At 55.6% G+C, this 23247-nt stretch overlaps 2 protein-coding genes across 6 annotated transcripts in view; both read left to right on the top strand.

Moving 5' to 3' along the window:
- Positions 1 to 13886, top strand: part of TECTA (tectorin alpha) — a 32618-nt gene extending 18732 nt beyond the window's left edge. Inside the window, exons 9-24 of one of the 5 annotated variants that reach the window (XM_069876455.1) lie at positions 356 to 948; positions 1421 to 1994; positions 3358 to 3968; positions 4516 to 5077; positions 6065 to 6264; positions 6845 to 7228; positions 7895 to 8181; positions 8270 to 8550; positions 8706 to 8816; positions 9165 to 9367; positions 10045 to 10208; positions 10367 to 10615; positions 11018 to 11180; positions 11505 to 11592; positions 12344 to 12460; positions 12837 to 13886. In XM_069876455.1, the coding sequence (XP_069732556.1) occupies positions 356 to 948; positions 1421 to 1994; positions 3358 to 3968; positions 4516 to 5077; positions 6065 to 6264; positions 6845 to 7228; positions 7895 to 8181; positions 8270 to 8550; positions 8706 to 8816; positions 9165 to 9367; positions 10045 to 10208; positions 10367 to 10615; positions 11018 to 11180; positions 11505 to 11592; positions 12344 to 12460; positions 12837 to 12937 (4688 nt within the window). In that variant the 3' untranslated portion in view covers positions 12938 to 13886. Of the gene's footprint in view, positions 1 to 355; positions 949 to 1420; positions 1995 to 3357; positions 3969 to 4515; positions 5078 to 6064; positions 6265 to 6844; positions 7229 to 7894; positions 8182 to 8269; positions 8551 to 8705; positions 8817 to 9164; positions 9368 to 10044; positions 10209 to 10366; positions 10616 to 11017; positions 11181 to 11504; positions 11593 to 12343; positions 12461 to 12836 lie in introns of those variants that run through there. The other 4 variants (XR_011339106.1, XR_011339109.1, XR_011339108.1 and 1 more) reach the window with 4 other exon arrangements.
- Positions 13887 to 19360: 5474 nt separating this feature from the next.
- SC5D (sterol-C5-desaturase) lies at positions 19361 to 22916 on the top strand. Its single transcript, XM_069876551.1, has 4 exons — positions 19361 to 19789; positions 20915 to 21047; positions 22039 to 22139; positions 22452 to 22916. The coding sequence occupies exons 1-4, from the start codon at positions 19580 to 19582 to the stop codon at positions 22875 to 22877; spliced, it is 870 nt and encodes a 289-aa protein (XP_069732652.1). The 5' UTR covers positions 19361 to 19579; the 3' UTR covers positions 22878 to 22916.
- Positions 22917 to 23247: the final 331 nt, after the last annotated feature.

The raw sequence follows: 23247 nt of genomic DNA, 5'->3' as shown, positions 1-23247 counted from the left end.
GCGTGAGCGCAGCTGAGGTGGGAGCTCTGCTTTTCTTCACCGATGTTCTGCTGCTGTATAAGGAAAGATGGGGGCTGGTGGCGACAGGGGCTGGTTGGTGTCATGCTGCTCAGCCCATCCTCCTTGCCTGCAGCATTAAATAACTGTGGACGGCTTAGGGGCCCTGGGGTTCTTTTGGAGAAGCATGAGAAGAATGTCTGGGGAGGCATGGGAGGAAAATGCAGGGCTAGTTCTACCATCCAGCGGGGTTCACTCCACATTGTCTCTGTTGTGGGTCAATGGGAAAGAGGTAACTGGCCCCAAACCACGCAGTAATATGGTCCTCCTGTCGTTTATCTTCCCTCTGCGCCCACAGCGACGGCCGTGCAGTGCCCAGAGTTCAGCCACTACTCCGTGTGCGCCAGCAGCTGCCCTGCCACATGTTCAGACCTCACCGCCCCACTGGCCTGCACCTCCCCGTGCACCGAGGGCTGCGAGTGCGATGAGGGCTACGTCCTCAGCACCGACCGCTGCATCCCCATCCAGAAGTGCGGCTGCGATGTGGACGGCCGGTACTACGCCATCGGGGAGTCTTTCTGGGCAGCAGCAGACTGCACGGTGGAATGCCAGTGTGAGGATGGGGGGGAGGCCAGGTGCTTTAACACCACCTGCCCTGAAGGAGACATCTGCACCATTGAGAATGGCTACCGGGGCTGCTACCCCAAGCGGGAGACCCTGTGTTTGGTGGGGCAGAACCAGGTGCTGCAGACGTTTGATGGTGTCACCTTTCCCTACCCGCTGGAACACTCCTACACGTTGCTCAAAACCTGCCCGGAAAGATCAGACTTCATCGAGGTGGACATCAGCCAGAAGAAGCCCGGATTCGCTCCCAACGGGCCACGTGTTGTGCGGATCCAGGTGGTTGGCCAAGAGGTGAAGATCGGAGGTGCCAGCCTGTCGGAGATCAAGGTAAAGGTGCTGCTGGCAGGGTGGCCCACGGTGGGGCAGGAGGTGGGGGCTCACACTGTGATCCAATGGCCCTTTGGAGAAGGGCTCACAGGTCCGTGGTCCCCAGGCCAGGGACTCAAGCACTGTGGTGGCACATGGAGGAAGCCCACATGGGCCAGCATGGCCCTTCCCTTTAGGTTCTTGAGAAGTTGTCACAGCGCTGTTATTCCTGTTCGTTCACCAAGTCAGCTCTGGAGACCTTCCTGACATGGCAGTTGTCTCCTGCAACTTTTTTTCCCTGGAAAATCATTCTCTCTTTGTAGAGGCAAAATGCAAGGTCACAGCTGTATCCCCCCAACTCAAAGGAGGCTCCAAGCTTTTGGAGGTGGGGTCTGGGTCAGGAAGCATTTAGTGCACCCAGCACAGTGAAGCCACAGTGAAGTGAAGTTGTGTTGCACTCCCTGAAGCATCTTGATCTGCTTGTTACTTGTAGGTGAACGGTTACGATGTGGAGCTGCCCTATTTCCACCGTTCTGGCCGCCTGGAAATCTTTCGCAGCAGTAACGGCACCATGGTGGAGTCAGAGGGGCTCCTGGCTATCGGCTACTATGATTCAGGCCTCCTGGAGATCCACCTCTCCACCACCTACTTCAACTGCACTGGGGGCCTGTGCGGCTTCTTCAACGGCAACGCCAGTGATGAATTCTGCCTGCCCAAGGGCAAGTACACGGACAACCTGGAGCTCTTTCTGGAGAGCTGGACCACATTTGATGAGATCTGCAATGGGGAATGCGGGGACCTCCTCAAGGCTTGCAACAATGACTCAGAGCTGCTCAAGTCCTACAGGAGCCGCTCCAACTGCGGCATCATTAACGACCCCAGCAACAGCTCCTTCTTGGAATGCCATAGCGTGGTCAACGTCTCAGCTTACTACAGGACGTGCCTCTTCCGTCTGTGCCAGAGCGGGGGCAACCAGTCAGAGCTTTGCGACTCGGTTGCACGCTATGCCAGCTCCTGCAAGAATGCAGAGGTGGACGTTGGCCAGTGGAGGAGCCACAGTTTTTGCCGTGAGTCCAGCAAAGCTTTTAAGTACCCAGGCTGGGAGAATGGGGAGACTCTGTTGACCTCAGACAGTGTTTCTGTTGGGAGCTTGTGGGTGTACAGAGCCACTTGTCTTACAGGATGCCAGAAAGTATGTCCTCTCTTTCCCTTCTCATCTCCAGTGGTAGCTCTTACCCATAGAGTTCTCCTCTGTGGCTTAGCTGGAAGCTGACTGAACATGAGCCACCGGTGTGCCCAGGTGGCCAAGAAGGCCAATGGCATCTTGGCTTGGATCAGAAATGGTGTGGCCAGCAGGTCCAGGGAGGTTCTTCTCCCTCTGGACTCGGCACTGGTGAGACCGCTCCTCGAATCCTGTGTTCAGTCCTTATGAGGAACGGCTGAGAGAGCTGGGGGTGTTTAGCCTGGAGAAGAGGAGGCTGAGGGGAGACCTCATTGCTCTCTCCAACTCCCTGAAAGGAGGTTGTGGAGAGGAGGGAGCTGGGCTCTTCTCCCAAGGGACAGGGGACAGGACGAGAGGGAATGGCCTCAAGCTCTGCCAGGAGAGGTTCAGGCTGGACATTAGGAAAAAATTTTTCACAGAAAGGGTCATACGAAGGGGTGGGGCAGAGGTGCCTAAATTCTGGCAATTTAGGCAATTTTCCTACTCTCTTCCTTGCTATTGAACCCAAGATTTGCTTTGACGTCCAAAGAGCTCTGCCCAGTAGAGCTTTCTGCCTTGAAGCACATACAAAGTCCTCTCCCATGTTGCATATGCAAGAGAAAGGAGAATTGCAGTCAGGACAAAATGTTTGAAGGCAAAGCAGCACCACCCTGCATCCCAACAGCAGTTTCTAACCAGTGCTTGTGCCAGCAGAGACAGATTTCCCAGCAAAGTGAATTTAGGGTGGCATTTCAGGAGGCATCAGCAGTTTTATGATGCGGTGTAGGAGCATTCCAGAGCTGCAGATGGAGTCTGACAGCACTGTACGCCACCACAAAAGGAGAATACGAATAACGCTTGTTTTTAGCTGTAGCTATAAAGTTGCTGTTGATGCAAAAGCATTCATAATTCAGAAGCGAATGTGAAAAATCCCTAGTGTGGAAGTCCCTGGTGGGGAGGCAGCCCCTGGAGGTTTGAGGGAGGTGTCCATTTAGGAGCCATGGCCTCCTGTCTTCTGTTCCTCAGCATGTGGTGGGATATGAGGAGAGTGATGTGGGAGAGGAGAAGGGGTTGTGAAGCGGATGGGAAGAGGTGGTGGCCAGCAGGGTGCTGTGACTGTTTCCTCTCCTGCTTTTTTCTCCCCAAACTGGTTGCTTTTCACCCCATTCCCACCTTTTGCCTGCTCTGGGGCTGCTGGAGCTCATGCTTTGCGTTCGTTGGCCCCACAGCCCTCGCCTGCCCGGAGAACAGTCATTTTGAGGAGTGCATGAGCTGCGTAGAGACCTGCGAGACCCTGGCCACAGGACCCATCTGCACGGACACCTGCACGGAGGGCTGCCAGTGTGACGAGGGCTTCGCCCTCCGCGGCACCCGCTGTGTTCCCCGTGGTGAGTGCGGCTGCAATTTCGAGGGGCGCCAGCTGGCCACCAACCAGACCTTCTGGATGGACATTTCCTGCCACTTCCTCTGCTACTGCAACGGCTCCGACAACAGCGTGTACTGCGAGAACGTCTCCTGCAAGGACGACGAATACTGCCTGGAGGAGAACGGCCTCTACTACTGCCACGTCCGCACTGATGCCTCCTGCATCGTCTCTGGCTACGGACACTACCTGACTTTTGACGGCTATTCTTTCGACTACCAGAGCAGCTGTGGGTTGGTCCTGTGCACCACGATTGCTCTGCCGAGGGCAGAGCGCTCGGACACTTTCCCAGCGTTCACTGTCACAGCCAAGAACGAGGATCGAGACACCTCGCTGGCCCTGTGGGTGAAGCAAGTCGAAGTGGAGGTCTTCAATTATAACATAGTCATCCACCGTGCCTACAAATACACCGTGCTGGTGAGTGCAGGGCCACGAGGGAAGAGGTTGTTCCTCCCTGTTGTGGCTCCCAAACTGTGGGGAGGTTTCCTAGGTATGAGGTCACTGGTCACAAGGTGTTCCAGGGGAAGGGCTCGTCCATAGGGTGCTGCCATGCACAGTTTGCAGAGGGCTCTTCCATTTTGGCTGCTCTGGTTTGAATGTAGAGATGAGGACAGCAGAAACCTTGCTTTGGGAGCACCAAGCTGCCCTCCTTCATCTCATCCCACGGCAGCTCTTACCGAGAGGGAATGGCCTCAAGCTCCACAGGGGAGGTTTAGGCTGAACATTAGGAAAAAATTTTTCACAGAAAGGGTCACTGGGCACTGGAACAGGCTGCCCAGGGAGGGGGTTGAGTCACCTTCCCTGGAGGGGTTTAAGGGACGGGTGGATGAGGTGCTGAGGGACATGGTTTAGTGTTTGATAGGAATGGTTGGACTCGATGATCCAGTGGGTCTCTTCCAACTTGGTGATTCTATGATTCTGTGATCATTCCCACCCAAGATGTGTCTTGTTTCCCTCTCCTCAGATCAACAATGAGCGACTCTACCTGCCCCTGAAGCTGGGCCAAGGCAAAGTGAACATCTTTGCCTTTGGCTTTCACATTGTGGTTGAGACCGACTTTGGGCTGAAGGTGGTGTACGACTGGAAGACCTTCCTCTCCATCACTATCCCACGCAGCTTCCAGAACTTGACCTACGGCCTCTGCGGACGCTACAATGGTAACCCTGAGGATGACCTAACCACCGCAGGGGGCGTGCCGGCTGCCAGCGTTGCCGACTTTGTCCAGAGCTGGGCGAAGCGGGATGCGTTCTGCCGTGTGGGCTGTGGGGACCGCTGCCCCGCCTGCGGCAAAGTGGAAGGCTTCTGGAAACCGCAGCAGCTCTGCAGCCTCATCCCAAGCCAAAGCGGTGTCTTTGCCAAGTGCCACAGCAAGATCAGCCCTGGCTTCTTCTACAAGAACTGCCTCTTCGACACCTGCGTTGATGGGGGAGCCATGCAGACGGCCTGCAGCTGGCTGCAGAATTATGCCAGCACGTGTCAAACTCAGGGCATCGCCATTACCGGCTGGAGGAACTTCACCTCATGCTGTAAGTGCTCCACTGCCTTCAGACCTAGAGGTGCTTCCTGGAGCCATCTCTCATAGCCATAGCCTTTGTCCAAGCTCACTCCTTACGGAGATGACACCACATGAGGCACCAGCCGCCTCCCTTGGGTCCCCATGGTCTGGGGATGACCCCAAGGATTCCCTCCTTCCCTGTAGGATAAGGGGTTAGTTGACCAAGCAGTGAGCTAAAGCAGAGCCGTACGTGTGCACACGGTCACCACAGCAGGCACCAAACCAACCTGCATGCAGACCAGGGAGGAGGAAGCTTGAGAGCTGGTCCCTCCTGCACTCGCTGTGTGGGGTGGGGGTGTGGAATTAAGCCTGGAGCACTTCTGGAGTTGTTACAAAGAGCATGTGCTATAGCGGGAACCAGGATGGAAAGGGGGAAGCCTTACGTTCATCCCTCCGTTGCTAAGCAGAAGTTGTATCAGGCAGCTTCAAAGCCAGGAGTACGTGTTTGCTCTAATGAAGCCGCTTGCTCTTGTCAATAAGATTATGGAGCAATGTTGAATTAGACTCGTGAGGATGAGGGCTGTGATCCTCTCTGGCAGATGATCTAGCTGGCAAATCAGATGGGAAGTAATTGCCCCCGCTAACAAGACTGAAAATTAAATTTATGTGGTTTTTTCCTTCTAACGAGCAAACTCCTGGCTCAGAAGGCATCACTCTCATGGGGCAGGGGCAGCGAGGCCACCCACTGACATCTCACACACCAGGTCAGACATGGTCCCTAGTGAGCTGGTGAGGCACAAGGGAAAGACTTCACGCTCTGATGGACCAGTGAAAACAAGTCCCTTGATATACATTCCCCACGTGGAGAGTGTGGAGGCTCCATATGGTGCCTGAAAGGGGATTGATCTGCCCAGGAACACCAGCGGTGGGGATTACAGCCCCTCATGTGGCTGGCTTCCAGGCTGGTTTTGTCCGGGGAGCTAATCTGTATCCATTTTGTCCTCTGGTGACATCGCAGCCGTCAGCTGTCCCCCCAACAGCCACTACGAGAGCTGCGTGTCCCTGTGCCAGCCCCGGTGTGCTGCCATCCGGCTGAAGAGTGACTGCAGCCACTACTGCGTGGAGGGCTGCCAGTGTGATCCCGGGTATGTCCTCAATGGCAAGAGCTGCATCCTTCCCCACAACTGCGGCTGCTACTCCGATGGCAAATACTACGAGGTACGCCACTTGCATCCTTCTCCTGGGGCTTTCATAGAATCACAGAATCACCAGGTTGGAAAAGACCCATCGGATCATTGAGTCCAACTATTCCCATTAATCACTAAACCATGTCCCTCAGCACCTCGTCCACCCGTCCCTTAAGCACCTCCAGGGAAGGTGACTCAACCCCCTCCCTGGGCAGCCTCTGCCAGTGCCCAATGACCCTTTCTGGGAAAAATTTTTTTCCTAATGTCAAGCCTGAACCTCCCGTGGCAGAGCTTGAGGCCATTCCCTCTAGTCCTGTCCCCTGTCACTTGGGAGAAGAGCCCAGCTCCCTCCTCTCCACAACCTCCTCTCAGGTAGTTGTAGAGAGCAATGAGGTCAGAGATGAGGGGGGTTATGGTGTTAGTGGAAATGTGCAAGCGATGTTGCAAGGTAGGTGCAAGCTACCAGCATGTTCTTTGCACCTTTTCTTCTGTCCTTGCTGTCCACTCTTGCTTGCTTTGTGGCAGAGGGGTGTAAACCTTGGCCCAAGCGTCCACAGAGGATTTGGCAGGGGTGTCCAGCCCTGCTGGCCAGTGATGGGTCTCTTTTTCAGCCCAAGCAGCTCTTCTGGAACGGGGACTGCACTCGCCGGTGCCGCTGCTTCCGGCGCAACCTCATTCAGTGCGACCCTCGTCACTGCAAGTCGGATGAGGAGTGCGCCCTGCGCAATGGCGTCCGTGGCTGCTTCAGCACCAGGAGCTCCTTCTGCCTGGCAGCAGGAGGTGGTGTCTTCCGCACCTTCGACGGAGCCTTCCTCCGCTTCCCCGCCAACTGCGCCTTCGTCCTCTCCACCATCTGCCAGAAGCTGCCCGACTTCTCCTTCCAGCTCATCATCAACTTTGACAAGTGGTCCTCGCCCAACCTCACCATCATCTCCCCTGTGTACTTCTACATCAACGAGGAGCAGATCCTCATCAGTGACAGGAATACAGTCAAGGTAAGGTCTTGTCAGGATGTCCTCCACCTCAGGAGCAAAGCCTTGTGCTGGGTGGCAGGGGATTGGTTCCTGAGTGGAGAGTAATGGTCTGTGGGGCTACACCATGGCCTTGGTGAGGGTCCCAGAAAACTCTCTTTGCAGTGCAGCCTCATGCGGGCATTTAAGAGAGGCAATATGCTCAGTGACCCATTGGCCAGAAGGAATCACAGAATCATAGAAGCACCAGGTTGGAAAAGACCCATCGGATCATCGAGTCCAACCATTCCTATCAAATACCAAACCATGTCCCTCAGTGCCTCGTTCACCTGTCCCTTAAACACCTCCAGGGAAGGTGATTCAACCCCCTCCCTGAGCAGCCTGTTCCAGTGCCCAATGACTCTTTCTGTGAAAATTTTTTTCCTAATGTCCAGCCTAAACCACCCCTGGTGGAGCTTGAGGCCATTCCCTCTCGTCCTGTCCCCTGTCACTTGGGAGAAGAGCCCAGCTCCCTCCTCTCCACAACTTCCTTTTAGGTAGTTGTAGGTAGTTTTAGGTAGTTAGAAGGAGGTGGATATGCAGCCTCTGCCAAGGGCAAGGTCTTCATGACTGGGACTTCATGCCTCACACTCCCCTTGATAGGCAGAGGGGATGGAAAGGATGTCACCCTTATGTCCTCTCCCATGCCAGGTGAATGGCAGCCTCGTGAGCATCCCCTTTGTCACGGGGCTTTCGACGAAGATCTTCAGCCAGGAGGGCTTCCTGGTCATCGACTCCAGCCCTGACATCCAGATCCGCTACAACGGCTTCAATGTCATCAAGATCACCATCGGCGAGCGGCTGCAGAACAAGGTGTGTGGCCTCTGCGGCAACTTCAACGGCGACCGGACGGACGACTACGCGACGCTGCGGGGGAAGCCGGCGATGAGCAGCGTGGTGCTGGCGCAGAGCTGGAAGACCAACGGCATGCAGAAGAGGTGAGCGATCAGACGGCCCTTCCCAGCTGGGCGCGGGGAGCGGGGCAGGCTGCCGCGGGAGCCCCCGTGATGTGTGCGGTGCCCACAGCTGCAACGAGCTGCAGTACTCGCAGTACGCCGCCTCCTGCGACAATGTCCAGATCCAGGAGCTGCAGAGCGACAGCTACTGCCTGAAGCTGACAGACATGAAAGGCTTCTTCCAGCCCTGCTATGGCCTCCTGGACCCCCTGCCCTTTTACGAGTCCTGCTTTCTGGATGGCTGCTACAACCACAAGAAGATCCAGCTGTGTGGCTCGCTGGCTGCTTACGGAGAGGCTTGCCGCACCTTCGGCATCCTGGGCACGGAGTGGATCGAGAAGGAGAATTGCTGTAAGAGAGCTGGGGGACATCTGGGTTGAAAGAAGCCACATCCTGCAGGGAACTCGACCAGCAGGAGATGGTGGGGCAGAGGTGGCCCATGAGGGTTGGAGGTGTCCATCCTGCAGTCTGAGGTTGTGTTTGTGCTCTTGTCTTGTGCTCTTTAGCAGGAGTGGTGGAAGATCCCTGCGTGGGTGCTGACTGCCCCAACCGCAGCTGCGAGCTGGACAACGGAGGGGAGCTGTGCGGCTGCATCGAGCCCCCGCCCTATGGGAACAGTGAGTCCTGCAGGGTTGACATCAAGTGTTCTGGGCACATGTTAGGTTGTTGGACCACTGGAGCTCCAGGAAAGGAGGAGCTGAGGGATGGGACCTCTGCTAAGATGGGGTATTGCAACCATGAACATTTCATGATGGGAACGGGGAGCAGGTTTTATGGAGTGCACGTTACGGGTATCTCTGGTTTGGGAGCACTTTGAGCAGCAGGGATGGTTGTATGAACAAGATGTGCTGCAGGAGATGATCCCAGCCTGTTTCTGATGGTGGGGATGAGGGACAGCCAGGCCAGTGGCCTGGGTCTGCGGTGTCATTTGTAGTGATCTGAAGCTGTCTCCTCTTCTCTTCTAGCCACCCATGACATCATTGATGCGGAGGTGACCTGCAAAGCCGCCCAAATGGAGGTGTCCATCTCAAAGTGCAAGCTGTTCCAGCTTGGCTTTGAGCGCGAGGGCGTGCGGGTCAACGACCGCCACTGCCCTGGCATCGAAGGGGAGGATTTCATCTCCTTCCAGATCAACAACACCAAGGGCAACTGTGGCAACCTGGTGCAGGTGAGCTGGGGTACACGAGACCCGCAGTGAAGGCCAGGCTCTTCACCCTGGGTGTTTTGTCTTTCATGCAGCCTTATGGGTGGAGGAGGTGGGAGGAACGCACCTTCAGGAGATGGCTTGATGGAGCAAAAGGGACACAAGAGTCAGCCGGTGCCTGGGATTCTCATGTAACTCTGACCATTGATTGGGGTGGATTGCATTCAGGCTGTGGGTCACAGGTGGGCTTTGTAGCATGCAGGATCTTTTGATATGGGGTCACTGCCACCCCACTGAATGGTGACCTGGTCTAGAGGATGCAGAGGAGTAGTTAGGAGGGTGAGGAGAGCGGTCTGTGTATTTCAAGTCATTAAGTATCTGAGGAACTTGTTGCCACAGGGGAAACTGAGGCAGTGCAGCTTTGTGCCACCTGGACAGTCTTCCTCCAGGGCAGCAGTGGTGGCCCAGTTTAACACTGGGGTTGGGGCAGGGGCATGTGTTGGTGTGAGAGATGCTCAGGAGGCTCTTTCTTATAGAGTAGGGATGCTACTCAGTTGTTCTTAGCCCCACCAGACCGTACCCTTTCTGACCAAAGGGACAGCAAAGTCCTTGACATCACGTGGCTCGTTAAGGGCTGAGGAGTTCATTAGGAGCAGGGGAGCAGAGTCAGTCTTGAGCAATGCCCTTCATTCCTTCTGTAGTCAAACAGCACACATATAGTGTACAAGAACACAGTGTGGATCGAGAGTGCAAACAACACAGGCAACATCATCACCCGGGACCGGACCATCAACGTGGAGTTTTCCTGCGCCTACGAGTTGGACATTAAGATCTCCCTGGATTCAGTTGTGCGGCCGATGCTCAGGTAGGAGCTGGGGTGAGCTGCGTGGCCTCTCCCATCACACACGCACAGGAGTGTGTAGGTGGAGGATGAGACAGTGAGGATCCAAAGCAAGGTGCCATGCTGGAAGTTCATAACCTTTCCTCTATCTGAGCTGATGGGGTTTTTTTTGTTGTCATTAGCGTGATTAACCTGACGGTGCCGACGCAGGAAGGCAGCTTCACAACCAAGATGGCCCTGTACAAGAACTCCTCCTACAAGCACCCCTACCGGCAGGGCGAGGTGGTGCTCACCACCCGGGATGTGCTCTACGTGGGGGTCTTTGTTGTTGGGGCTGATTCCAACCACTTGATCCTGATGCTGAACAAGTGCTACGCGACCCCCTCGCGGGACAGCAATGACAAGCTGCGCTACTTCATCATCGAGGGAGGGTGAGCAACCACGGGCCAGGCAGCCCAGCAAGCCTCGTGTCCATTGGGGAGGGTGCTCAAAGGAGCAGGAGACCATTTGGCTAATGAGATGGTTGACCAAGATCTGGAAAGGGTGAGGAACAGGGCAGTTCGTGCTAGTGCAGGAGTTTGTTCACTTAGTGTAGAGGTGCGAGAGTCCTGTCTGTGGTGAGAAACAGCCTTCCTTGCATCGCTAATGCCATGGGCATCTGTAGGAGAGGGAATTGTACCAGAAGAAACTTGGGAAGCAGAAGTATAATTAGGTTGGAAGGCCCTCATCCATAGGAGGCAAGGACAGTGGGATCAAAGTGTGCCATCGTGGGAGCTGGGGTGAGAGGCATCCCTTGAGGGAGAATCCCTCAAGAGCATTGATGCTCTGTGCAGGTGCCAAAACATGAAGGACAACACCATTGGCATCGAGGAGAATGGGGTGTCATTGACATGTCGCTTCCATGTCACTGTCTTCAAGTTCATTGGGGATTATGACGAAGTTCACCTCCACTGCGCCGTCTCGCTCTGCGATTCAGAGAAATACTCCTGCAAAATAGTAAGTGGGGCAAGTGCCAAGGGATGGGTTCTTCAGTTTGCAGGGCTCTGGTGGAGCACGGGAAGCCCAGCTGACCTGGTGTCAGAGAGGCAGCTGGAGACATAGCCCCAGAGGAGAGGCTGGGAGGGTCGCATGTCCCTCTGGGTGCTGGGAGGAGAGCACCACCATGACAGGTTGCCTTGGGACCTGCGTTCTCTGAACCTGGCCACGGGGTCCCTTTGGTAGCCAGAGTGGCATGGAGAGAGCCTGAGCAGGTGTTGAAACTTCTGGAGATGCCATTTATTCCTGCTGAGAGTGATGGAGGTGGCCTTTATCCCCACGTAGAACTGCCCTCAGCACACGAGGATGGCCAGCGTGTTCGCCGAGGAGTCCAAGGAGCAGATCCTCTCGGTGGGGCCTATTAGGAGAAAACGTAAGTGTGATCTCAAGGAAGGAACACAGGGGTTTGTCTGCTATCTGAGTCAAGCCTGGTGATGTGCCATGAGGCAATGTCTGGGGGCAGCAGGACCTGGGGCAAGGGAGCATGTGTCCTTGTGTCCTGGGGGGAGGCTGTTCCTTCGGGCAGGAACCAGGACAAGGGCACTCAGGGTGGGTTTTGCTGCCAGGAGGTGAGGGCAGAGGGTGTGCAGGTGTTAGGCACAGGCACAGGCCACATTGGAGGTCATTCTCGCTCAGGGAAATGGGTTTCTAGAAGTCCATGGAGATGGCACAACTGCAGGGAGGGTGGTGGGAGCCCAGAATGGCACAGGGTGCTCCATGGTTTAGTGTTTGATAGGAATGGTTGGACTCAATGATCTGGTGGGTCTCTTCCAACCTGGTGATTCTATGATTCTATGTTTCTATGATTTCTGGCCACACGGCCCTGTGCTGTGGTTGTTCCACTTTGTCTTCCTGGAAGGCCCATGGAGGGTTGGGAACACTACACTAGATGTTGCTTTGGGGTCACGGGGGATGATGGGAGCTCAGCTGGGTCCTAGCATTGTCTCTGTGTCACGTGTGATGGGAGGGCAGGCCTGGCAGGTGATGGGGATGCTCTTGTGGGCCCCGTTGTTGTAGGAAGGAGGGTGAGAGTGTGGGTCTTGGGCAGCCAAGGTTACCCCAAACCTGGGGATTTGAGGTTTGAGAGCATCACTCCAGCGTCCTCCTTCGCTCTTTGTGCCCAGGATCGGACTGGTGCGAGGACAACGGAGGCTGCGAGCAGATCTGCACGAGCCGGGCAGATGGACCCCTGTGCAGCTGCGTGACGGGGACGCTGCAAGGGGACGGCAAGAGCTGCAGGGGCAAGTACCAGGGCTGGGAAAGGAGGAGTCGGGGCAAGCGTAGTAGGGGCCCGAGCCATGGGGCTGTAGGGGTAGGAAAGTGAGGAGGGTGGCTGGAATATATGATGTATCTCAAATAAGAGGGAGGTGGAGGGCGGCGAAGTCAGTGATGCCTTAGACAAGTCACAGGGGTGGTGATGGTGTATAGAGTGGTGTAGAGAAGTGGCCATGGAAGAGTCTGGAAGCCAATTTAATTGTAGGAGCGATGAACTGGGCTACCTAGGAGACTGTGGGACTAACGCAGTTCACGGAGCACCTAGGACATTAGGGGGCAAGGGAGATGCCTGTTGCAAGTGTGCCATGGCCCCAGCTCACAGGAGTCTTGTTGTGTTGGCAGCCTCCAGCTCTTCAGGGAAGCACCACGTCCAAGCAACCCTTCTGGTGGTGGCCCAGCTGTGGCTGTGGCTGCGCACAGCTCCGCAGGACCTGACCTCGTAGTTGCGGCTCCGCTGCCCAGCCAAGTACTGTTCTCATGTCAGCCTGAGTCTTTGTAGGGTAGGAGACAGCACCCCCACAGCGGCCAGGCTGCCACCGACCCATCCTGCTGCATGGAGCCAAGAGAAGGACTTGACCTGGAGAGAGATCGGACACGGACCTGGACATGAAGGTAGCACGTGGCAAGCACCACAACAGTGAGGCAGAGATGGATGTTCACTGGCATTGATGCAGGACTTGGGGGTTTCCTTGCGGGTTTTGATGTGGGAATTTGGGTGAGGGGTTTTTTGCAGCTTTCTATCATTGCTGTGGCACTTGAGGGGTTTTTTTTCAGCTTTCCCTAGGCTTTCCCTTGTAGCAAGCACTGTAGGTGGCCCACACCCATGTTGGTAGCATGAGCTGGTGCGTGTGCCATCTCCTTACATGGATGACCATAATTCTCTTTGGTCCTTGGGAACTGCTCTTGGTGTCTTTTGAGTGCACGGACTCGGCCAGAGGTAGGTGTTGGGGCATGGGTTGCACATCACAATCACCATCATCATCATCATCATCTGTTGTGGCATCTCAGAAGCGCCTTAGTCCTTTGTTCTCTGGAGCAGAGGTGTCACCCAAGGCATGCAGCCAAGAGCCAAGCTCATCCCTGGGGGTCTAGGAAGCCTGTTGGTGCGCTGCGGTGTGGAGAAACTTGTCCCAGTTTTGGAAAGATGTGCCTTTGCAGGGCAGGAGCAAAAGCCAGAGAAATGAGGCACAGAATTCCCTCCTCTGTGTGTGTGGCGTGCCACAGCAGAGCTTTTGAGAGCAAGAACAGGGTCCATGGGCATGAGGCTCTGCTGAGGTGCCCGGCAGGAGAGTCATGAGCGGCCTTTGGGTGCCAGTGGGTGGGTGGGGGGCTGTCTGTGTTGGTGTCTTGTGTTTGTACTCTGTGAAACGGCTGCATGGGAATAAAATGTGTTCGGATCCTTCTTAACCCTTTGGTCCTGTGTGATGGTGGTGAGGATGGCGTGAGGCAGGTGGGGCTGAGAGGACACCGGGGCTGGAAAGGGTCCATGGGGAGGGGTGGGGAGTAGAGTTTTTGGGGTGCCAGGCAAGGGCTGAGGTGAAGCTTCAGTCTATCTCTGTCTTGGTGCTGACTAACATAATCTGCTTCTGACAGTGGTGAGGAGCATCCATCTGTCTTCACCAGAGGGAGCTTCTCTGCAGTGGCATTGAGGGCTCCCTCCCCTTCTGGCTCATTCCCTCTTCTTGACCTCTCTCTGCTTCTCTGTCCATGTCTCCCTCTGTTGCTGTCTATTTTCAATGTTGCCCTTCATGTCCTCCTTTCTCTGTGCTGTGCTCTCTTACTCTCTGTCTCTATGTCCGTCTGTCTCTGTCTCCTTGTCTGTTACTTCTTTCTGCCTTCTCTCCTTGCATTATTTCTCTCTTTTTGCCTTGCTTCTCGCCTCCCTTGCTCTGTGCTATCCCTCCCTCTCAGCTTCTCTTCTTTCTCCCTGATCTCTCTGCATCTTCTTTCTCCTCTTTCTCTCTGCATCTTCTCTTTACCCACTCTCTATGTATCTTTGCTCTATGCCCTCTCTGACTTTTCTCTCTCTGCTTTCTTCTCTGCCTCTTTGCTCTCTCTCTCTGCCCTCTTTGCTCTCTGTTTATTCTGTGCCACTGCTCTCTGCTCCCTCTCTCTGCCTCATCTCTTCTTCTCTTTGCTCTCAGGTCGCTGCTTTCTCTCTGTGCCCTCTCCCTCTGCCTCTTCTCTCTCTCTGTGCCTTGTTGCACTCTCTCTTCTCTCTTTGCTGTCTGCTTGCTCTCTGCTCCTCTGTTCGCCTCTCTCTCTGCCTCTTTGCCCTCTCCTCCATCCCTGCTGCGTTTCTCTTGCTGTCTTGTTACTCTCTTTGTTCTCTGTACCTCCCTGCTCTCTCCAGTTTGTGCTTTCCTTTCTCCTTTCCTCTCCTCCTGCCTCCCAACCTGTATCTCTTGCTCTTTCTATCTTGGTGCTAATAAAGGAAATCTGGGGCCAAGGCATGGAGAGGAATGTCTGTCTGTCTGCCTGTCTGTCTTTACCAGAGTTAGCTAACACTTGCTGGCTGGAAGGAGGGTCAGACACCCGTGTCACTGCCATCTTCCACCTCCCATTCCTCGCTTTGCTTCAGTCTGTCTCCTGGTGTTCTGGTTTTGTCTAGGCTAAAAATACTTCTCCGCATAGTAGCCAGCCTAGGGCTATGTTTTTTTGATTTGTGCTGAAAGCAGTTTACCCTGCTTGCTTCACTTCCCTGTCTGGCTTCTGCTTTATGACTAAACTGTCCTTATCTCAACCCACTAGCCCTCTCACTTACTTTTGCCCTTCTGATTCTCTCCCCAATCCTGCCGGGGCAGAGTGAATGAGCAGCTGCTTGGGCCTGAACTGCCAGCTAGGTTTACACTACAACCTTCTTTTCCATCTCCCCTTGCTCTGGGCTGCTGCCACACTACCATCCCCTATGCTCCCCATCCCCTGGACCCACCTGCTCAGCAAGCTCCCTACCTCCATTGCCCGTCACCTTTCAGGCACCAGGCCAGGCCAGACCATGCAAGGAGCTTAACTGGCTTCACACATACTCATCCTCAACTAACTACCTTTCCACCCAGTAGCTTCCACCGTATCCTGCGTGATCTCCTGAGCAGGGCGCACATACCGATGTCTCTGGGTAAACAGGATCCTGTCCCACCAGGCACATGCCACACCACACAAGGAGATGTGCTGGCACCCATCCCAGCTGCTTCCTCCACACCTTGCATGAGCTCCCAAACAGGGAACGCATAACAATTTATCTAGGTAAATAAGACTCCTATTCTGCCTCACTGGACGCAAGGACATCGCAACCATCAACCCCGAAGCTCCACAACACCATCCCTCAGAAATTATAGTGATGCTCCTGACTGCCACCAGGCAAGCCCTCCATGCAGCAGAGCCTTGGAACAACCCTACCCTGCAACCCTCTAATCTCCTGGTGTGCTTCCTCTCCTACCCACAACATGTTGTGGTGGCAAAACACACCAGGGCTGCTTCAAATCACACCATATGGCACTGGGGTCAAGTAATTGACCCTACTCCCATCTACACAGGTCCAGACTGTGCCAAAAGCTCCATGTCTCACAAGGTGCCAAGAAACCACCAAGCAAACCCCTGTTTCTTGATAAATGCTCCCAGCAAGCCACAGAGGAGCAGCAAGCAGGCCTCCCACCCATGCCATGCAAACAAGCCTCAATGGTCCACACCGGTGGTAGGACCTTTGTGATAGATGCTCTCCTCCTGTTTGAACTGAACGTTGGTCCAGGCTGATGCTCAGCAAGGCGGTATAACCAAAGTTACTCCACCTGTGTGAGGCTATCGGCAATAACCTAAACCAGCAAACCAGGCTGGCCAGAGACTGGGCTGATAAGCAGTCAAAACTGCATGAACACAGCAGAAAATCTGACTACAAATCAATCACTTTTTATACTGTAAATACCTGCAGCCGTCAGATTGCTACATGACCTTTTTATTTGCATGCAAGTAACATTTAAAATACTTAATGCAGTAATCTCTGTATCCCGTAATAGCGTGAAGTGCAACAAATAGTATCGACAGCCAATCCATCTGTAGTGATTACATATTTTACACAGCTCAATTTACTGGTTAGGACTTAATAAACTAGTAATTCGATCATTGCTGAGTGATTTCTGCCTCTTCTCCTGCACCATCCCTCTGTAGGGCCCCGCTCCTCCCAATATGTAGGTGGCAAAACAACACAGTTGGGCTGGCCACACCTCAGACCTAGATCCACCATCCCACACCTTGGTCATAGTCCTCACTGACTGCCTCTTCAGTTCTTCTCCGGTGCCAGCAAGGGTGTCTGGAGCTGTGTCACATTCCTTACCACTCCCAGGCATGTGGCATCCCCACCCACGCCTGGCAACCATTCCCATGTCTCGCTGCCCTCATTCTAAACTCTACCCACCATCCACACTACAGGCACTGACTCAAAGACTACACAGAGTGGGAAGGGAGCCCTGAGACTCCTCGAGCTCCTCGCCCTGGGAAATAAACCTAATTCACAGTGAGGCTCTGCCACACATTCCACGCTTGAGCTTCTCATCCGTCAACACTTCAAGTCCTTCTCTTCAGGGCTGCTCCCAATCCATTCTCTGGCCAGGCTGGGAATGTGCTTGGGATTGCCCCAACCCCTGTGCAGTTTCATAGAATCACAGAATCACCAGGCTGGAAAAGACCCACTGGATCATTGAGTCCAACCATTCCCATCAATCACTAAACCATGACCCTCAGCACCTCATCCACCCGTCCCTTAAACCCCTCCAGGGAAGGTGACTCAACCCCCTCCCTGGGCAGCCTGTTCCAGTGACCCTTTCTCTGAAAATATTTTTCCTGATGTCCAGCCTGAACCTCCCGTGGCGGAGCTTGAGGCCATTTCATCTAAGTAATTGTATTTTTTGAAAGGCAAGGTACTCAAGGGGCCTACAAGAAAGCTGGAGAGGTACTATTCATGAAGGCTTGTGGCGATAGGATGAGGGGGAACGGGTATAAACTGGAGAGGGGCAGATTTAGGCTTGATATAAGGAAAAATTTCTTTACCATGAGAGTGATAAGGCACTGCAACAGGTTGCCCAGAGCAGGGGTGGCTGCCCCATCCCTGGAGGGGTTCAAGGCCAGGTTGGATGGGGCTGGGAGCCCCTGATCCAGTGGGAGGTGTCCCTGCCCATGGCAGGGGTGGAACTGGATGGGCTTTGAGGTCCCTTCCAACCTAAACTATTCTATGATTTAGTGGCAGATAGGAATGGCTGGAGTCGATGATCTAAGAGGTCTTTTCCAGGTGATTCTAATATTCCATGATTCTGTTTGCCTTTCTTTCTCGCTCAGACACTCCCCTTGGCCCCACTCCCTGACCAAGAGCCCCTCCCCGGCTTTCCCGGAGCCCCTTTCAGCGATGGAAGCTGCTCTAAGGTCTGTGGGAACCCTTCTCCAAGCTGGACAAGCCCAGCTCTCTCGAACCTGCCCCCCCCCCCATCCCTGTCCCCGCCCCCCCCCGGTGACGCGGCGGTGACGCCACGTGGCGCTACCGAGCGGCGCCGCCCCCGGGAACCGCGGCGGTAACGGGGTGGGGAGGGGGACATGGGATGGGGGGACAGAATGGGATGGGGAGGGGGGGACAGAATGGGATGGGGAGGGGGGACATGGGATAGGGAGGGAGGTGATATGGGGTAGGGAAGTGGACAGAATGGGATGGAGGGGGGGTGACAAGGGATGGGGAGGGGTGGCGTGGGATGGGGGTGCGACTTGGGATGGGGAAGGGGGACATGGGATGGGGAGGGGGACAGAATGGGATAGGGAGGGGGGGACATGGGCTGGGAAGGGGGGGGCATGGGCTGGGGAGGAGGACAGCACGGGTTGGGGCACAGGGGACATGGGATAGGGAGGGGGACAGGGAGGGAGGGACATGGGATGGGGAGGGGGGAACATGGAGTGGGGAGGGGGACAGCATGGGTTGGGGAACTGGGGACATGGGATAGGGAGGGGGACAGGGAGGGAGGGACATGGGATGGGGAGGGGGGGACATGGAGTGGGGAGGGGGACAGCATGGGTTGGGGAACTGGGGACATGGAATAGGGAGGGGGATAGGGAGGGAGGGACATGGGATGGGGAGGGGGGCATGGAGTTGGGAGGGGGACAGCATGGGTTGGGGCACAGGGGACATGGGATAGGGAGGGGGATAGGAAGGGAGGGACATGGGATGGGGAGGGGGGGACATGGGGTAGGGGTGTGACAAGGGTTGGGGAGGGAATGACAAGGGGTGAGAGGGGTGACATGGGATGGGGAGGGGGATAGCATGGGATGGGGGGGTAACATGGGATGGGGAGTGACATGGGATGGAGAGGGAATGGCAAGGGATGGGGAGGGGGATAGCATGGGATGGGGGGTGACAAAGGATAAGGAGGGAATGACAAGGGGTTGGAAGGGGGATAGTGTGGGATGGGGGGTGACAAGGGATGGGGAAGGGGGACACCAGGGGGAGGGGGGGTAGGATGGGGAGGGGGAGGGGGTGACCTGGGATGGGGAGTGGGACAGAATGGGATGAGGAAGGGGGGATATGGGATGGGGAGGGGGATAGAATGGGATGGGGGGGTAGCATTGGATGGGGAGGGGGATAGCCTGGGATGGTGGGATAGCATGGAACGGGGAGGAGATGGCAAGGGATGGGGAGGGGGATAGCATGGGGTGGGGAGGGGAAATAATATGGGATGGGAAGGGGATGGCAAGGAGAGATAGCATGGGATGGGGAGGGGGGATAGTATGGGATAAGGAGGGGGTGACACAGGATGGGGGGGGATAGCATGGGATGGGAAGGGGGACAGAACGGGATGAGGGGCGGATAACACAGGATGGGCAGGGGAACGGGACAGGCAGGAGGATGCTTCAGCACATTCTACTGCTTTCCCCCCACAACCTATGTCTCCCAGACACGCCCCACACACCCAGTGACCCAGACAGACAGACAGCCTCCCTGCCACCCACACCACTAGGACTGTCCCCCTGTGGCCCCAGGGACAGACAGGAGCTGGAGAGACAACATCTTCTGCACCTGATCACACCAACCCTCTCTCTTTTCCGCAGGAGCCACCATGGATCTGGTCCTGGACGCCGCTGACCGGCACCTCCTCACACCCTATGTGTACCCCGCGGGCTGGCCCGAAAGCGAGCCCTGCCGCCAGCTCCTCAGCCTCTTCGTCATCACCAACCTGGGGGCACTCACCCTCTACCTGCTCTTTGGCACCCTCAGCTACTACTTCATCTTTGACCACAAACTCAAGAAACATCCCCAGTTCCTAGAGGTGGGTGCGCCACTCGCTGTCCCCCTGGTACTGCTTGGCTTGCTTCCCCTCTTTCCATCCTCCGGCTGGAGGCTGTTCCATGTGACGTGTGCCAACACCTTGGTGCGGGCTGTCCACTTACCCTGTTTGCTATCTGCTTGAGCCTTGAGGGATGCTTTTCTTGCCCACACCAACCGCAGCCCTGCACACTGCTCGTGAGACCCTCCTTGACCACCACACCAAGTCCCTAGAAATCTCCTGAAGCACAAGGACACTGAGACCAGTTCTGAGCCCACCAGTGACAACTGGGCTAAGTGGAGATGCCAGACTGCCTGGTCATCCTGGCCTTCTTAGAATCAGAATCACGAGGTTGGAAAAGACTCATCGGATCATCAAGTCCAACCATTCCTATCAAATACTAAACCATGTCCCTCAGCACCTCGTCCACCCATTCCTTAAACCCCTCCAGGGAAGGTGACTCAACCCCCTCCCTGGGAAGTCTGTTCCAGTGCCCAATGACCCTTTCCGTGAAAAATTTTTTCCTAATGCTCAGCCTAAACCTCCCCTGGCGGAGCTTGAGGCCATTCCCTCTCGTCCTGTCCCCTGTCGCTTGGGAGAAGAGCCCAGCTCCCTCCTCTCCACAACCTCCTTTCAGGTAGTTGGAGAGAGCAATGAGGTCTCCCCTCAGCCTCCTCTTCTCCAGTCTAAACCACCCCAGCTCTCTCAGCTGTTCCTCATAAGTCTTGTTCTCCAGCCTCCTCACCAGCTTCATTGCGTCTTGCTCCAGACATGGGTGACAGCACTTTTGAGAGTCGACGGCCACCCAGACAGTGACAACAAACACACCTCTTGGCTCTCTGGATCCCCATCTGCGCCTGGCCCTCAAACATCCCTGACCAGAAACAAGTCCCACCTGCACACCATGCTAGACCTGGTGCCCAGCATCAGGATGCCCCGAGCACGGCTCTCCCCCAGCAGGTGGCACAGACATCGCAGCAAAGCGCCCATGCCAAATTCCAACCATCACTGAGATGCCAACCCTCCCTGCCTCATGAGGGAGCAGGACATCAGGGCTCTCAGGTCTCTGCCCAGCTCCTGGTACGCCCTCTTTCTCCTGACCCTTGTCTTCTGTGCCACCCCTTGCAGAACCAGGTGCAGCGGGAGATCACCTACGCGCTGCGCTCCCTGCCCTGGATCAGCGTGCCCACCGTCGCCCTGTTCTTCGCTGAGGTGCGGGGTTACAGCAAGCTCTACGACAACATCGAGGACTCCCCATACGGTGAGCTGCTCCCCTGGGAGGGGGCCTGTCCCCTCTCCCTGCTGTACCCATTTTCTTCTTTCAGCCCTCAGGCTGGGTAGCGCACCCCCCTGATGATGCCACACCTCGTATGAGCTCCACAAAGCCCACCTGGGGACCTCCTGCCTCGAGCTGGTCCCATTGATTTGTCACAGACCCAAGTCCCCTTTAGGCCCACACAAGGAGATGCCCACCCCGACCCTGACTGAGGGACAGGGTGTGATGGAGCTTTATAGAATCATAGAATCATAGAATCACCAGGTTGGAAAAGACCCGTCGGATCATCGAGTCCAACCATTCCTATCCAATACTAAACCATGTCCCTCAGCACCTCATCCACCCGTCCCTTAAACCCCTCCAGGGAAGGTGACTCAACCCCCTCCCTGGGCAGCCTCTGCCAGTGCACAATGACCCTTTCTGGGAAAAAATTTTTTCCTAATGTCAAGCCTGAACCTCCCGTGGCAGAGCTTGAGGCCATTCCCTCTAGTCCTGTCCCCTGTCACTTGGGAGAAGAGCCCAGCTCCCTCCTCTCCACAACCTCCTCTCAGGTAGTTGTGGAGAGCAATGAGGTCTCCCTTCAGCCTCCTCTTCTCCAGGCTAAACAGCCCCAGCTCTCTCAGCTGCTCCTCATAAGGCCTGTTCTCCAGCCCCCTCACCAGCTTCGTTGCTTTTCTCTGCACTTGCTCCAGGGCCTCGACATCCTTCTTGTGGTGAGGGGCCCAGAACTGAACACAGGATTCAAGGAGCTTTGTGGAAAAATAAGAACGACCTTTCCCCCAGTGCACCTCCCAACAAACCGGCTCCTGTCCTGCTTTCCCCACGTCACAGGAGACCACCCTACCCTCTCAAAACATCTCCTCAATGTGATGGACCCCCCCTGCAAGGGCTGTTACACCTCCCCAGCCCACACTCGCTGACCCTCGATGCATCCTGGCACCCCCAGGCACTGCTTCTAACACCCCTGTTCCCCCAGGCTGGACGGGCGTCTTCCTCAGCATGCTCTCCTTCCTGTTCTTCACCGACATGGGCATCTACTGGATACACCGCGGTCTCCACCACAAGCTGTTCTATAAGGTACGAGAGGGGTTGGCACGCTCTGGGTGACAGCCATGCGGCTCCTCCTGGGGAACATGTGCCCTGAGGGGAATGGGAAACTCAATGTGGCTGAACGAGGTCTTACCTCGGTCCATAACGTGATGGGAGCCAAAAGCCCATTAAGGCCTGCTCCAGGCACACCTCTCTCCTGCTCATTGGGCAGCAATAACCGCCAGCCCTTCACCCCCTTGGCTTCTGGGTGGCGAGTCTGTCCCTGACCAGGGGAACCCCTAAAAGGGGCCAACCCACACCCACTCCTGCCTCAGGAACTGACGTGCCCTCTCCCCACAGCGCTTCCACAAGCCCCACCACCTCTGGAAGATCGCAACGCCCTTCGCCAGCCATGCTTTCCACCCCGTCGACGGCTTCATGCAGAGCCTGCCCTACCACATCTACCCCTTCCTCTTTCCCCTGCACAAAGTCACCTACTTGGGCCTCTACATCTTTGTTAACGTCTGGACCATCTCTATTCACGACGGCGACTACCGTGTTCCCCGCCTCCTGCAGCACGTCATCAACGGATCAGCCCACCACACCGACCACCACTTGTACTTCGACTACAACTACGGGCAGTACTTCACCCTCTGGGACAAGATTGGTGGCTCCTATAAGAGCCCCACAGCTTTCGAGGGCAAAGGCCCCCATGACTACTTGCGGAAGCTCCAAGAGAAAGGCTCAGGGGCATCCAACGGTCTCCAGGCTGCCAAGACTGAATAGGGTTCCTCCCAGACCCCCTCAAGGATAAGATTCCCCAGCTGGGTCTCATCCTGTTCCTCCCCAGCCTCTCAAGACTACTTTCTCATAGACAAAAAGACTCTGTCCCCAGTGATGTGACCGGTGTGGGATGATTCTTGGCACTCAAAGCTGCTCATGTGGCCAGGGCAGCACACTTGGAGGATGATGGGTGCTGGTGGGCCTCCTGCCCTGAACAGAAACCTTGGGCTTCACATCCTTGCTCACTATAAGCTCTAAGTCCATACCACCTCTGACAACTAACAACTGACAACCTCAGAGGTCCATCGAGATGACTTCCAGCTCCTCACAGCTTCCTGCAAGCCGCTGTTGAACTGCCCCGTGGATGCTCTGC

Source organism: Phaenicophaeus curvirostris, chromosome 25, assembly GCF_032191515.1.
Source record: "Phaenicophaeus curvirostris isolate KB17595 chromosome 25, BPBGC_Pcur_1.0, whole genome shotgun sequence".
NCBI classification, from domain to species: domain Eukaryota; kingdom Metazoa; phylum Chordata; class Aves; order Cuculiformes; family Cuculidae; genus Phaenicophaeus; species Phaenicophaeus curvirostris.
Note: the sequence above shows the minus strand (reverse complement) of the source record. Positions and strands in the feature narration are given on the sequence as shown.

Bases quoted from the DNA above. Each gene is read 5' to 3' on its own strand.
- SC5D (XM_069876551.1), top strand. From the start codon at position 19,580: ATGGATCTGGTCCTGGACGCCGCTGACCGGCACCTCCTCACACCCTAT. The intron at 21,048-22,038 runs GTGAGCTGCTCC...CTGTTCCCCCAG, and splicing joins CATCGAGGACTCCCCATACG to GCTGGACGGGCGTCTTCCTC. The intron at 22,140-22,451 runs GTACGAGAGGGG...CTCTCCCCACAG, and splicing joins ACCACAAGCTGTTCTATAAG to CGCTTCCACAAGCCCCACCA.